This window comes from Crocuta crocuta, unplaced genomic scaffold (assembly GCF_008692635.1).
Source record: "Crocuta crocuta isolate KB4526 unplaced genomic scaffold, BGI_CrCroc_1.0 scaffold1097, whole genome shotgun sequence".
In the NCBI taxonomy this organism is placed as follows: domain Eukaryota; kingdom Metazoa; phylum Chordata; class Mammalia; order Carnivora; family Hyaenidae; genus Crocuta; species Crocuta crocuta.
The window spans coordinates 76,209-90,254 of record NW_027532638.1 but is presented as its reverse complement, the minus strand read 5'-3'; the positions used below and the strand labels follow the sequence as shown (position 1 = coordinate 90,254).

The 14,046-nt window shown below is 39.5% G+C and overlaps 1 protein-coding gene across 1 annotated transcript; it reads right to left on the bottom strand.

The window, feature by feature from the left end:
* Positions 1–1,666: 1,666 nt before the first annotated feature.
* LOC144245260 (olfactory receptor 2B2) lies at positions 1,667–2,608 on the bottom strand. Its single transcript, XM_077780677.1, has one exon. It carries the CDS (start codon positions 2,606–2,608, stop codon positions 1,667–1,669), a length of 942 nt encoding a protein of 313 aa, XP_077636803.1.
* Positions 2,609–14,046: the final 11,438 nt, after the last annotated feature.

Sequence of the window (14,046 nt, the reverse complement as noted above, 5' to 3'; positions counted from 1 at the left end):
CAGGTGGTTCTGATACTTGTGGAAGCTTTAAGACCCATTGTGCTGTGTTGGAATTACACTGAGGCAGAAAGGATGCTGTTATTGGGAGCTCTTAACAAGAATGCGCTAATTGTATTTCTTAGTTGTCTTTTCTCTTTGTATGGTATATTTAGTAGAAGAAAAACATTGGAAAAGAAGGATAGTGAAGAAGCAATTACAATGATTACAGTATGACAATCATGAATCATAAAATCAACCAACTCACAGTGTCTAAGGATTTTCCTCGGCACTTTGATGCTCACTGAGGGCCTTATGGAATTAGCACAGATTACAGCTCACTCAAGGGAACTAACATGGAATTCATAAGCTTTGCTTCTTGCATGAGGAAAGTGCATCAAGCAAGTAATGGATGTCATTATAAGCTGTGCTGCTTTTATTTTCATGATTTAGACAAGAAGTGCCTAGAGTTAAAAAAGAAAGAAAGAAAGAAAGAAAGAAAGAAAGAAAGAAAGAAAGAAAGAAAGATCATATAGACAGTAGGATGATCATGAAAAACTGTTTACCAAAAAAGCGACTATCTGGGGTGCCTGGGAGGCTCAGTTGGTTAAGTGTCCAACTTTGGCTCAGGTCACGACCTCACGGTTTATGGGTTTGAGCCCCGCATCTGGCTCCATCCTGACAGCTCATAGCCTGGAGCCTGCTTCGGATTCTGTGATTCCCTCTCTCTTTCTCCCCTGCTTGTGCTCTCTCTGTGTTTCTCTCTCAAAAATAAATAAACTTTTAAAAAATTTTTAAAAACCTATTTGACTCAGGTCTAAAATGTAGCTACAGTTGACGGAATAGAATAGGACACTTCAGCAGTGGAAAGTGTAGATGCTTGAGAATAGAAGACGTAGTAAAACTGTGGAAGGAACATCATTGTGCATTTTAGGATTATGTTGATGTGGGGATAGTGTTAATAATTTAAACCGGGACTATTAACCTTATATCTACAGTTAAGAAGAGGGGGCTATGAATGGTTTTTTGTACTTATTATAAATTTCCTACAGAAGGATGGGTTGAGTGTGTGTGGATTTATTTGGGTTGAGTGTGGATTGAGTGTGTGTGGCTATTATTTGTGTTGAGTGTGTGTGGATGTGTTGAGGTTGACTGTGGGTTGAGTGTGGGGGGGTGAGTGTGTGTGAATGTATTTGGGGTGGGTGTGGGTTGAGTGTGTGTGAAGGTATTTGCATGTGTATAAAAATGTTTTGTTTACTAACCTCTTATTCTAGTCTCACAGGAGTCTAGTTCTTCCCCAAGAACACATAACAGCGGTATCAGGCTTAAGATGTTAAATATTTCAAGGTTACACTATTTTAGGGGATCATAACAGACCAGCTCTTGGGACTTGTACAGTGAATATATTTAGAAAGGAGAAAATAAATGCAATTTTCTATCTATGACATTTTATTTGAGAGAGATCACCATAATAGTTCTAAGAGTAGTGAGAATAAAGCAATTTAGAGACAATTAAATTATTAAAATACACAAATCTTAAGTCTTTCAGAAGGCATACCATTTGAGGGGCACCTGCTGGCCTAGCTGGTTAAGAATCTGTCTCTTGATCTCAGCTCAGGTCTTATCTCAGGGTCATGAGTTGAAGCCCGGCATTGAAAAATATCTAAGAAAGCCTACTGTTTGGGCATTCCTATTTCTTGATTAAGAAGACCCGCACAATCAACCTTTTAAATGCTCCCTTTACATCTTTGTTTCTAAGTGTGTATATAAGGGGGTTGAGCATGGGTGTGATGATCCCATAAAAGAGAGACACCATCTTGCCCCGGTCCTTGGAGGCAGGGGATGGCGGTTGCAGGTACATGTAGATAGCAGTGCCATAAAACAGTGACACCACAATTAGATGGGAGCCACATGTGCCAAATGCCTTTCGCCGGCCTTCAGCAGACTGGATTCTCAACACTGCTTGGACAATAAAAGCATACGATATCAGGATGAGCATCAGGGGTAGTAAAAGGAATAGTACACTGATAAAGAATAGTTCAGCCTCGTTTGCTGTTGTGTCCACACAAGACAACTTGAGCAGAGCAGGGACCTCACAGAAGAAGTGATCCACTTCTTTATGGCCACACAGCGGCAGCTGGAGGGTCCAGGTGGACTGCAACACGGAGTTGCCAAAGCCACTAATCCAGGATGCGGCCGCCAGCTGGAGGCACAGCCTCTGGTGCATGATGACTGAGTAGTGGAGAGGCCGGCAAATAGCGACGAACCTATCAAAGGACATGACGGCCAGGAGAAGACATTCAGTGGAACCCAAGGCCAGGAAAATGAAGAGCTGGGCCACACAGCCGCCATAACTAATGACCTTCCTGGCACTTCGTATGTTAACCAGCATTTGTGGAACCGTGCTTGTGGTGTAGCAGAGGTCCAGGAGTGACAGATTGGTAAGAAAAAAGTACATGGGGGTATGGAGTTTGGGGTCCAGATGAGACACGAGAATGATTGCCAGATTGCCAAAGATAGTCAAGATATAGGAAACCAGGAAGACCACGAAGAGCGGGAGCTCCAGCCATGGTCGGTCTGAGAAACCTAAGAGGATGAACTCTTCGGAGGTGCTTGTGTTGAGCCCGTTCATGATCGGTGGTTCAGCTCTTGGTTCCCTGCAATATAGAAAGTCACTAAGTTAATAAATAATTACATATTTATTTGCCATCGATTGGTCATAAATACTTTGCTAATAATTTGCCTAAGTTACAGACTGATGGTATCAATAATGTGAAAAATGTACTGATAAAAATATAAATGCTTATCTTTCCAAGTATTTCAAAAGTGTTTCTATATTTGTAACAGCCTATTAGCAGAGTGAATTTCAAGATTTTGTATAGCATATCATCAGTTTCCACGTTCATGGAATTTATCCTTCGACGCTTTGTTGTTTTGCAGGTTCATTATTCTTGAGTTCTCTCGGCCTAGGTACCTACTATTAGGTAGAAGGTGGCATAGTTCCTGCCATTGGAATTTATTCTAATTTCTCCTAATGCCTGTGAGATTCCCGAAGTAGTCAAAATTTTTTCTATATCACCCCTCGTACCCCGAAGAAATAATGTAGACGATACCTAGCAAGGTATCAGACTCAATTTAAGGAATTATATCCTTTTACATTAAGAAGGTCAGAATTCATATGAGAATTTTTAATAACAAGGAACTTGAAGTCCAACAAGGACATACCTTGTCCAATTGGTCACACTACCTTGGGAATGTTTCTGACCCTCTGACTTTCAGTCTCTTCATTTCTACAGTGAAAATCATAATGCTTTTCTAGGCTGTCTTGATGTGAAACATAGCCACACATCACTGTCTAAACACCGGCCCCTGGAAACAGAGCAGTCGGGATGAAAGGAGCTTACTGATTCAAGGTCTCTGAGGTGCTCCAAGAGGAAAATTGTAGGATTTGTAGAATTCCAAACTTCCTAAAGTTGCGAATGAGAAATGACTGTGTCCATTGACAACTCAGCTTCCCATTTCCTCCTTCACTCCCAAACCATCAACCTGAAAACCAGGGGTCATAGTAACTATGTACTGGGAAGTACACATGTGATTTTTAGTGTCAACTGCCTGGCACAGTGCTGGGTCCACCCAGACAGCCACCACATTCAGGAGGGGGTGATGGTGATCCAGGAAGCCCGACGTGCTTTGGGCAGAGGCTCCTTAGAGCCCTGCATGTCCTACAGGTGTGATTAAGCCTGTTTTACCTGCCGAAACTCTTAACAGGACACTTTATCAATTATTTTGCAACTTTATCAATAACAGAATGTAAATTTTTCATTATTATTCTTGTTCATCAAAATGTTAGCAATGTGTAATTTAACTTCGCTTTATGTATTTTATAGGCTATGCATCCCCCCAAAATATCCCCTCTTCTGCTCTCATCTGAGAGTCTTACCATCCTTCTTTCCTGTACTGGTTCTAGATAATTAAATATTTTTAAAGGATACTAAAGCATCAAGACACAGAACAGATATGAGCTTAGTAACTACTGGGGAAAGTTGAGAAAGCAGCATGGGGATGGGGGGCCAGTCTTCAGAGCTTGCTCCCCCCACCAAGCAGAATTCGCCCAGAGCACATCACAAATTGCTACAGTTGGTTGTTCCTTCTTCTTCTTCTTCGTCAATGGGTAACACACTTTCACATGTATTTAGAATTTTCAAAAAACTCTGTTTGTTTCTTTGTTTTGTTTTTTTTTTCTCTGTTAGTAGACTACACACCTAGCGAAATCAAGACCTGGGGTGAGATCAAGAGTTAGATGCTTAACCCACTGAGCCCCTCAGGAACCCCTCAAAGGACTGTTTCAGACGGTGGTGTTTTTGGCTGTCGTAACCAAAGCCCATTTTCTTGCAATTAATGGTATTTTAGAATTAAGAAAAGATGATAAACATGCATATGATTTTCAGTTTTCTTGCCTGAAAGCTTTGACTCCAAGACATCAACTTTGCTTTTTCTCTTGTGATCTGTTTGTAACTGTTCCATGGAAACATTGCACTTTGTTTCTAAAAGATTGAAAACAATGGTCAACTCGGGTCTGACTAAAAATGATTCTTCTTTAGTGGCTCTTGGGTGGCTCAGTTGGTTAAGCCTCCACCTTTGGCTCTGGTCATGATCGCACATTTTGTGTTTCTAGCCCCGAATTGGGCTCTGTGCTGACAACTCAGAGCCTGGAGCCTGAAATGGATTCTGTGTTACCCTCTCTCTCTGCTCCTCCCCAGCTTGCTCTCTCTCTCTCTCTCTCTCAAAAATAAATAAAAGTTAAAAAATTTTTTGAAGATTTTCCTTTAAAAACATTTGTGAATGACACTGTAAAGAGACAAAGGAGATTGTTATTTCCAGCAATATTCTCTTGGGTTATTTTATAAAGTGAGGGCCTTTTGAGTATAATTAAAGAACTGCAGTTTACCTTTGCTTTTTACATATTTCCAACCACATAGACTCGAATTGTGGTAAAGTGCCCTGCTCGGTCTCGGGGTGCTTCCTGATGAAATTCGCTGTGGTGCAGGCACAACACGAAAGCTCAGAGCTGGGACACACTCAGCTCGCTAGTTCTCCCTCAACTGGAACCTACTGAACTGTGAGAGTGACTTGCAGGTGCCCGTTTTGTTTCTGTTGTTACTGTGCCATGTCCACATTCCATTAATGAGTCCATTACCTTGTTTTAGATACTTAGTAGAAAGACTCAAGTCAATCCTTGTGGTAGCAAAAGGTGGATTCCCTTAGGGAGGAATTATTTATAAATACATAACTATAATATATTTCATGTTGGATCAGCAGATTTAATTGCTGGACAGTTGGACTGTGAACTGAGGGGCCGGTGTGTGTATTTGTGGGTGTGTGTGCCAGGGGGTGAGCTCTGGGTTATTAGTGCTTCCACATCAACAGAAGCTGTAAAGGGCAAACTATACAATAAATTCCAGGCTGAACCTCATGAACCTGAATTAAAATTTTGCAATAGGGGACATTCAGCCACAGGAAATTAGTACAGGGAGTGTGTCGACAGGAAACGAGGAAACTGGTTGAAATGCCTCAAAATCACACAACTTGCAGCAAGTATAAAATTTCTGAAGTAATTGGGTAATTAAGTGAAAACAAAAGTTGAGCAGTGCATGAAGCTTGTCCATCTTTCAAAAACTGGAAGGTTATAGAACGGAAATGCAATTCCTCTCCGTGGCTTTGAGGCTTAACGTTCTAAGCTCCTCTAGCCCGTCCACTTCGTAAAGCTAAACATAAATTATAACTCACAGGATTTTTACTTAATGCCATGTTTCCATTGCTTGTTTTTTTTTTTTAATTAACATGAAGTCTTATGGCATACTTCCTAAGATTTTAGAATGTCTTCATTTTTTAAAATGTCTTCTTTGCTCCCCAGGGTTTCCTAATGTAGATCAGCCCTTAGGAAACCTGGTAGCTATGTCTAAGGCTACTGTGTATTTGACTCATAATATACTTTTATCGTCTCAGAATTCATTATTTTCCTGCCCGCACCCACCCCCCCACCTCAGTCTCACAGACTTTCCCCTACAGGCACCATCTCCGGGTGCTGGTGCAGCCAGAGGCCCTCCTGAGCCACACTCCCCCCCACACACACACACACAGCGTCTCCATCCTACCCCGGCTGACCTCTCCTCCCAGAGGCTTTACGTAATTTCAATTCTGCCTCATGCTCTCAGTATTAGGATTGCAGTATTTGTCATCAAGTAAAACAGACAGAGAAAAACCTAGAAGTTCTTATCTGCATGTCTGCAGTTATACCAGACACGCTCCTGATGGGTGACACACGGGCCACTTGCTTGCCATCATGGCCGGTACCTTAACGGCCGCGGAGTAGACTCCTCTGCCCTGGAATAAAGCTGCACCAGGAGCATCTCAAGGGTGTGCGATTCTTTCTGAGTAGCAAGCACTCAATCAGGCAGCAAAGCAAAGCATTCTGATTATGTGAACTAGCCAGGGGGCAGAAGGGAGCACTTCAGGGTTGGAGCAGAAGTCATTGGAAGGAGAATTTTAGAAGCTGTTGGGGGGATATTGGCAAACTTCATCTGTGATGCTCTCAGAATGCCTTACTCCAGAGAGCAGAATACTTGTCCAGGTGAACACATGTCATCGCTTTTTAACCCTGTATATTGGTTGGCCTTCTATCGGTCATCTCTCTGTGGAACTCTCTCGTCTCCTATCTGAGCTTGAACATCCGAAAAGATAAGGTTTGACAGTCTTGGAAGCATCTCTGTATGCTACGGTGTGGACAGAAGATCAAGACAAGAGAGGTAACAAGAGTTCTCGTCCCAAATCTGCCAGTAAGTCGCCGTATAGTTGGGGAAGACAGTTCACTGCTTCAGATGTCAGTTTTACCCTTGGTAACATTATGAGGTTGATATTTTCTTTCGGTATAAAAAGTGTTTACCTTTAAAGTTTTTCAAATCATCTCATATGCCTAAGAGATAGGCTCACAAATACACATAGATACCATCTTCTTGCTGGGGTATAAGGATGAACACTAGGAGTAATTGTTCATGCAGCTGATGCATTATAGTTTGGCTTAGCATAACATACAAAGAAGTTTGCTAAAATTTTCTCCTGCTCAGGATAGATTAATTTTGTAATCAGAAACTGAACATATATGCTCGGAGAAGTTCCTTGCCCAAGGTCTTAGTAGCAAACTGAAGATCAGAACCCAGGACTGACCTGCCTTAATGTTCTTACTTCCCATAGAGATTACAAACATTTTCAAAATAACATTATATATAAGGGTTCATAGAAGCTGAAGCGGAATGAATCATATTTTTCCTACTAGATCGTTTGGTCTTTGCTGAGACGTGAAATATAAACAGTCCATGAAATGAGTGCTTTAGAACACTCAAATTGTACCAAGTATAAGTAATATGATACTCAAGATATGTGTATTATTGTATTACAGCATACTAAGTATTTAAGTATATTTCAATGCAATACTAATGAGCCTAGTAATTTTTGACCTTATTCGACTTACCTCCATTTTAGGCATTGGAGATAGATCAATTTATTTTTGTGTCCAAGAAGGCTTGAACTCAAGTAGAATTAAAGTTCACAGGTACAGTGACATCTTCATATGTTATTTAGTTGTGTGGCTGATTTGATGAAATTCATTCAACTTCTTTTAGTGATGCTTGATATGGGTCATGAGGTTTCCATTCAAAATTAACTGGAAGATGAGGATGAAGATTCACAGATGACCAGAATGTGTTCTGGCATCACCCTCTTTGGAATTAGTGCATCACCTGCTATTTGCAGAGGTTTTTTTTCTATCTGCTTTTGCAAGAAATGGGTCGAAGTATGCTGTCCTTCTTCTGTCAATATTGGTATTTGTTCTGGTCTCTGGCAGAATCTCAAACACTGAACTACAAACTCTGCTCCTACAGTTTATAATAATTAACCACATACCCAATGGGAAGAGACAGAGAGGAGATCTCTCTGCTCTTGATTTGCTCAGCAAACTTCCTCTAGGGACAAAATCCTCAACTTTTTCTAGACAGAAGTAATGACAATGAGAACTAAAGCACCTTATCAAAGAAAGTTTGATGTTGTGCTGTTGAATTGGGATTTCTTTTCTTTTGCCAACTATTCATGAGTTCTCTAAAGGCATGCAATTACTTCTATCAGGAAGGAATTCCTTATTTCATGTGTAAATTCTCTAAATAGACCTGTATTTATCTTAAGAATGCTGCTTTATTAACTTGTTTTGTAATAAATTTTACATAAAGTAGTTTTAAAAATTAACATAGAGTCAGTTAACATGGAGTCAAAATATCCTTTATCTTTCATGGATTTGAAATTTTCTAGGTTTAATTACTAAGCCCTTCTTCAACTCAAGATTGCATAGATGGTCTTGTAAGATTAAATTTTTTTTAATTTGCAATATTTAATCTAGCCATACTATATATTTATTTTTACATACTATAATATGTAGGCTTATTTCAATTTCTTTTCCAGATGAATAGATTTGACAAACGTGTACTTATAATTCTGAAAAAATTATTAGGATCTATTAAGTAGGAAAAAAACACAAGTTTTTAACAAATTTGAAGACCCACCCCATAGCTCAATAGGAAAAGGACACATTACAGAAATTAACAATGTAGAAATTAAGCAAATCCAAATGGCCAACATAAGAAAATATGACCAAATTCTCAAATAGAGAAGTATATATTAAGACAGTGATGATCAAACTCTTCATACTCACCAGACTGGAAGCAAAAGGTGAACTGAGGTCTATTGCTGATGAGAATGAAGGGAAAAGGTTACTCACAGATTACTGGAGGAAATGCAAAGTGTTACAGGCTTCCCGGGGGGGGAAAATACGGCAATGACCTCTAAATACTACATTTTCTCAACCGTGTGCTGTCTCTCTTGGACTCTCTTTCATAGAAATCTAATAGAGGCCCCAGGGTGGCTCAGTCCGTTAAGCATCTGTCTCTTGATTTGGGCTCAGGTCATAATCTCGTGGTTTGTGAGTTTGAGTCCTGTATCAGGGCTCTGTGCTGACAGCATAGAGCCTGTTTGGGATTCTCTCCCCGCCTCTCTCTTTCCTTCCCTTCTGCTCTCGCTCTCTCTTTCAAAATAAGTAAATAAACTTCCAAAAAAAAAAAGAAAGAAATCTAATTGTATAGAAGGACAAATGGACAATAATGGTTGATGTAACAATGTTTTAATGGCTGAAGATGGAGAAAAATACAGTCTTTTAATGGGAAACTCACCAAATAATATAGTCACAGAGCGGGAAATATTCATCCATCTAAAATAAGCAGTGATGGCTCTAACAAATGGTTTAGAGATGTTTTCCTGAGATATTGCTGAATGAGCAAACAAAATGCAGAAAAATAGACATAACATGGTCATAATTTTATAAAATAATGATTTAAAACACCGTGAACATGATTTTTAAAATGTATTGTCTGTATGAAATCTCACGAGAAAATAGCTTTATTTTAAAATCTAATAGATTATTTAAAAGCAAAGACTACTTCTTAGGTAATTAGCATGAATAACCGGAGACAGTCAGAGGGCAGTAGCCTGAGGAAGAAAAGGAGGAAGGGCATGAAGAAAAACTGGAAAAGAATCGAAGATACAAAAAAATGAGATTTTGTGTATATTAAAACATTTTTTGAAATTAATAGCAGTGATTGCTTCTGGACAGAATAGAGGTAAGGATGGGGTGGTGAGGGCAAAATTGTACTATTGTATGAATTATTTTTACAATGTTTTCAAACAAGCTGTAACTTTTTTACTTTCAACAGGTTGTAATTTAAATGAACAAAATTACAGTTTAAAAGAAAGTAAGCAAGGACTAAAGAAAATATAATAAAAATAAATATTAATTCTGCAGAATAGACCAAGTGTATATGAACTGAAATTGCTTTTGAAGTCCTAAAACATAGAAATTACCAAGTAATGCCCTCCTCTCCAGGGCCTGAAATGGGCAAGGGTCTGCTGAATGTATTATCCAGACAGATGCCCTGCTGTCCTTTGAAAGAATTATTCCCGCGATAATCCTATGAATACCGCTATTGCCCCATGAAAGCGATTCATTATCTTCATAGGTAATAGATATTGAAACAGGCTTGGAGAGATTCACAGAGAATGTGGTAGGAACCTGGCTGATGCATATGGACGTCCCACTCTTGTCCAGGTTTGTTGTATTTTTCCTCCATTACCCAGAGTCACTAGCCTCCCTTCTTACCCTGAAGACTCATTTTTCAGAAATCGACTCATTAGCATACCTCTCTTCTGCTTGGAAAGAACTTCTAGAACACTTTGTTGGTTTGTGATTCGCTGACCATCCGAAATCTTTTTTTAGTGGAAGATGTATTCTTGTACAGTTGATGCGGGAACAATGCTGGAGGTTAGGGGGCGCCACCAGGTGCAGTCAAAAATTCACCCGAAACTTCTGACCCCCTGAAATTTTACCACTAATAGCCTAAAACATATGAAATAGTATATCGATACTGTTTCCTCCCACTGGAAGCCTTACAGAAAACATAAATAATCCATTAATACATATTTTATATGTTATATATATTATACACTGTATTCTTTAAAAAAACTCTTTTTAAAGATTTATTTATTTTTGAGAGACAGAGCATGAGCAGGGGAGGGGCAGACAAGGAGACACTGAATCCAAAGTAGACTCCAGGCTTTGAGCTGTCAGCACAGAACCCGACTTGGGGCTCGAACTCACAAACTATGGGATCATGACCTGAGCCGATGTTGGCCCCTTAACCGACTGAGCCACCCAGGTGTCTCTATGCACTGTATTCTTATAATAAAACTAGAGAAAAGAAAATGTTGGAAAAATCATAACAAGGAGAAAATACATTCACAGGACCAGACTGTATTTACTGAAAAAGAATCTGTGTATAAGTGGGCCCCACAGACTGCTATCCCATTTTGTCTAAGGGGCAGCTATATTAGAATGACTATAGCTGCAGACAACGACTCAGGACCACTTAGCATCCCAATTACTAGATGTTGCTTCTAAGCCATTCAGTGCCCAGAGCTGGATGATATATATTTTAAAACTTATGAAATCCTATTAGCTTCAGATGCTGATATCTTCCTCCGAACAAGGCTCACCTTCTGTTTTGCAAGGCAGAGTGCGATGTTGAGCACTTCATCCAGGTAGGACCCAAGCTGACTGAAGACAGAGCTGCCATGTTGGAAAAGACTGTCCTCTCTCATTGCTCCTATTCTTCAGGATAACAGTCCTCAACGTCTTTCAACTGAGGAAATAGTACAGTAACCTCTGGGTTAGTCGCAAACTAAATCAACTCCTCAGCACCACAAGACTGTTGAAAAGTCAGCTGCGTTTTTCAGAGCTTTTGGACAAACTTTTTAAATTTCCTTCTCTACTTAACTTAAAGCCTTATCAAATACCTGTAGGGGGAAATTCCCCTGTATGTCAGGCCCTCAGCTCATTTCTATCACATTAGCTATACAAGCATGACACATTTCTGGGCTTTTCCTTTCTTCCTTTCCCTGCTATCAATCATTCAAGCAGCTAAAGATAAGTTATCAGCTTCTTGCTTGTATCGAGAATCAGCAAATTCTCCAGGGAAAAAACTCCTACTCACTTCATACTTCTTCATTCCATGGAATATACATATTTTAATGTTTATTTGTTATTTTGAGAGAGAGAGACTGAGCAGGGGAGGGACAGGGAGAGGGAGACACAGAATTGGAAGCAGGCTCCAGGCTCTGAGCTTCAGCACAGAGTCTGATGTGGGACTCGAAATCACGAACCATGAGATCATGACCTGAGCTGAAGTCGAAGGCTTAACCGACTGAGCCACCACTTCGTTCCATGAAATATGACACTGAATACATATTTTTTGTGTTTGCTCCTTCAGTAGCTCTCTGATGTTTCACACAGATGATTTGTGGTGTTCCTTATGGCTTTTCTAGTTCTTGACTTCTGAAAACTATTCTATCTTGCCTGGAAGAAGAATTCTTGAATCATATTTAAGCTGAATTTGTCATAAGCAGCACATGTTTACTGGTGTCGGTGGCCTCAGGGGAACATCCGAGGTGACTTTACCAGGAAACTGATCATACATAGTCCTCATGTCCATCACTGACACCACCACCTTCAAGGACCCTGGGAGGGATCCCAGCAGTGTGTGTACATAAACATGTATGTTTGTAAAATTTCCAGAAAATAATTTATCCATAATTAGTTGAGGCTAAACTCTCTTTTCCACTCCAACTTCCTAGGGAAGGGAGACTAGGCAGACAAGGTGACCAAAATAAAGCCATTTTGGTTTTATGCCAATCCTTAACATAAAAGTCAACAGGTCATAAAAAGAGTCACAAGGCCCAAGTCAGGGAGAAGCTCAGGACCCCACTCCCTCAGGCAGTAAAAGCCATAAAGACTGGACATTCTTCAGATTGCTCCTTGTGGGTAATTCCACAACCTTAAGATGACAGAAAATTTAAGTAATTTAGTTACTTAATTAAACTTAATTTTAACTTAATTAAAATTTAAGTAATAAACCAAAGTTAAAGAGTAAGCCCCTCCCTATAGGAGGGGATTTTTAATTATGAAAACTTGGTTGGAGGCAAAGGGGGGGGGGTTCTCTTCCCGATCTGGGAGGAAAGATCACTGCTTACTTCTATACTCAATGCATCTTTGTCCCTTTATCTACATGGCTTGTTCTTGAATTCTTTCTCATACAAAACCAAGAATCCTCTGGGCCACGCGCCTGAGTGAGACCTGCCATCTCGGGACGCCACTGGTCTGACATCCTCTGACATAATTCTCATGTCAATTGGTAATGACGAAGCCATGGGACAGAGCTATTTTGGGAATACAGCCATTCCTGTGTATAGGAATGGGCTCCTGGTGTAGAAATGGCTTCTGACCCTGCTGCTTTATGGGTGTCTGATGCACGCACGGTGCAGGGCAGGATGTGAAGATGCCGGTGATGCCCTAACCTGAAGTGTGCGCAGAGCCAGGTGGTGACCGCAGCTGCACATCTCACCGCAGGCCCCCTATTGTTGAAGGGGTGTATTTTCAGGGATATAAAATCCCAATATAAAGAATCTTTTCAAAAAGTTAATAGAACTCAACTCTACTTTGGAAAGGTATTTTGCCTTGGTCAAGAAGAACAAGTGAAAATCATAGATCCCTGATGTGTAAACAGAGTACCTTCCATTGTCGTCTTTGAATTTGTCTATTAGAAAACAATTACAGAAAATCTGTCAGGCAAATTAATTAATGAGATGTGACCAAAAGACCCAGTAAGTCTGAGGATATAAATTTTTGAAATTGTATTTTCTTCAGATAAAATCTGAATAGAAATAATGAATAGGATTCTTGGATTTGTTTTTAATATTCCAATTAACAAAGAGACATGAATCAAATAGTATCTTTGAAACTGATTTACATTCTTAGTATTTGAAGGAAATATTGACCTCAATGAAGGTAACAAAAAAGTAATAAAATGTCACTATAATATATGCACGGGACATCAATGAGAAAATGATTAATGAAGTGCTATTATGTTATGTCATTAATTGCTTCACAAGAAAACTTGCAATGTCCCCTCACCCCCAAATCTTACAAAACATGTAAACACGGAAATGACCACAGGTTTTTCCCAAATGTGAAATAAGAGTAAGGATTTACAAGCCTTCTTGATAATGAGTTGTGAAGGCAACAGGAAACTTCCAAACTATTTCCTTTAACTTCTAACAAGTAAAATTTGATCAATCATGCCACACCAAAGCAGAGATTCAATTATATTTCTATTCTCTCTGTATCAAATTGCGACATGAAATTACTTTCACATTAAAAAAAATGTTAAAGTAACTAAAGAGTTTTCATCCATAAAACAGAGAGCATAGATGTGTATCAGGCAGTTAATTTTAAAATGATATATTATTTTTTTATATTTTGTGATGTCAGGGAGGAAAATATTTTCCTCTACCTTCTTATGTTCTGTAACTGAGGGCATAAAAATTAAAATAACAAAAGACAGATTAACGGGAGAAGAGGCA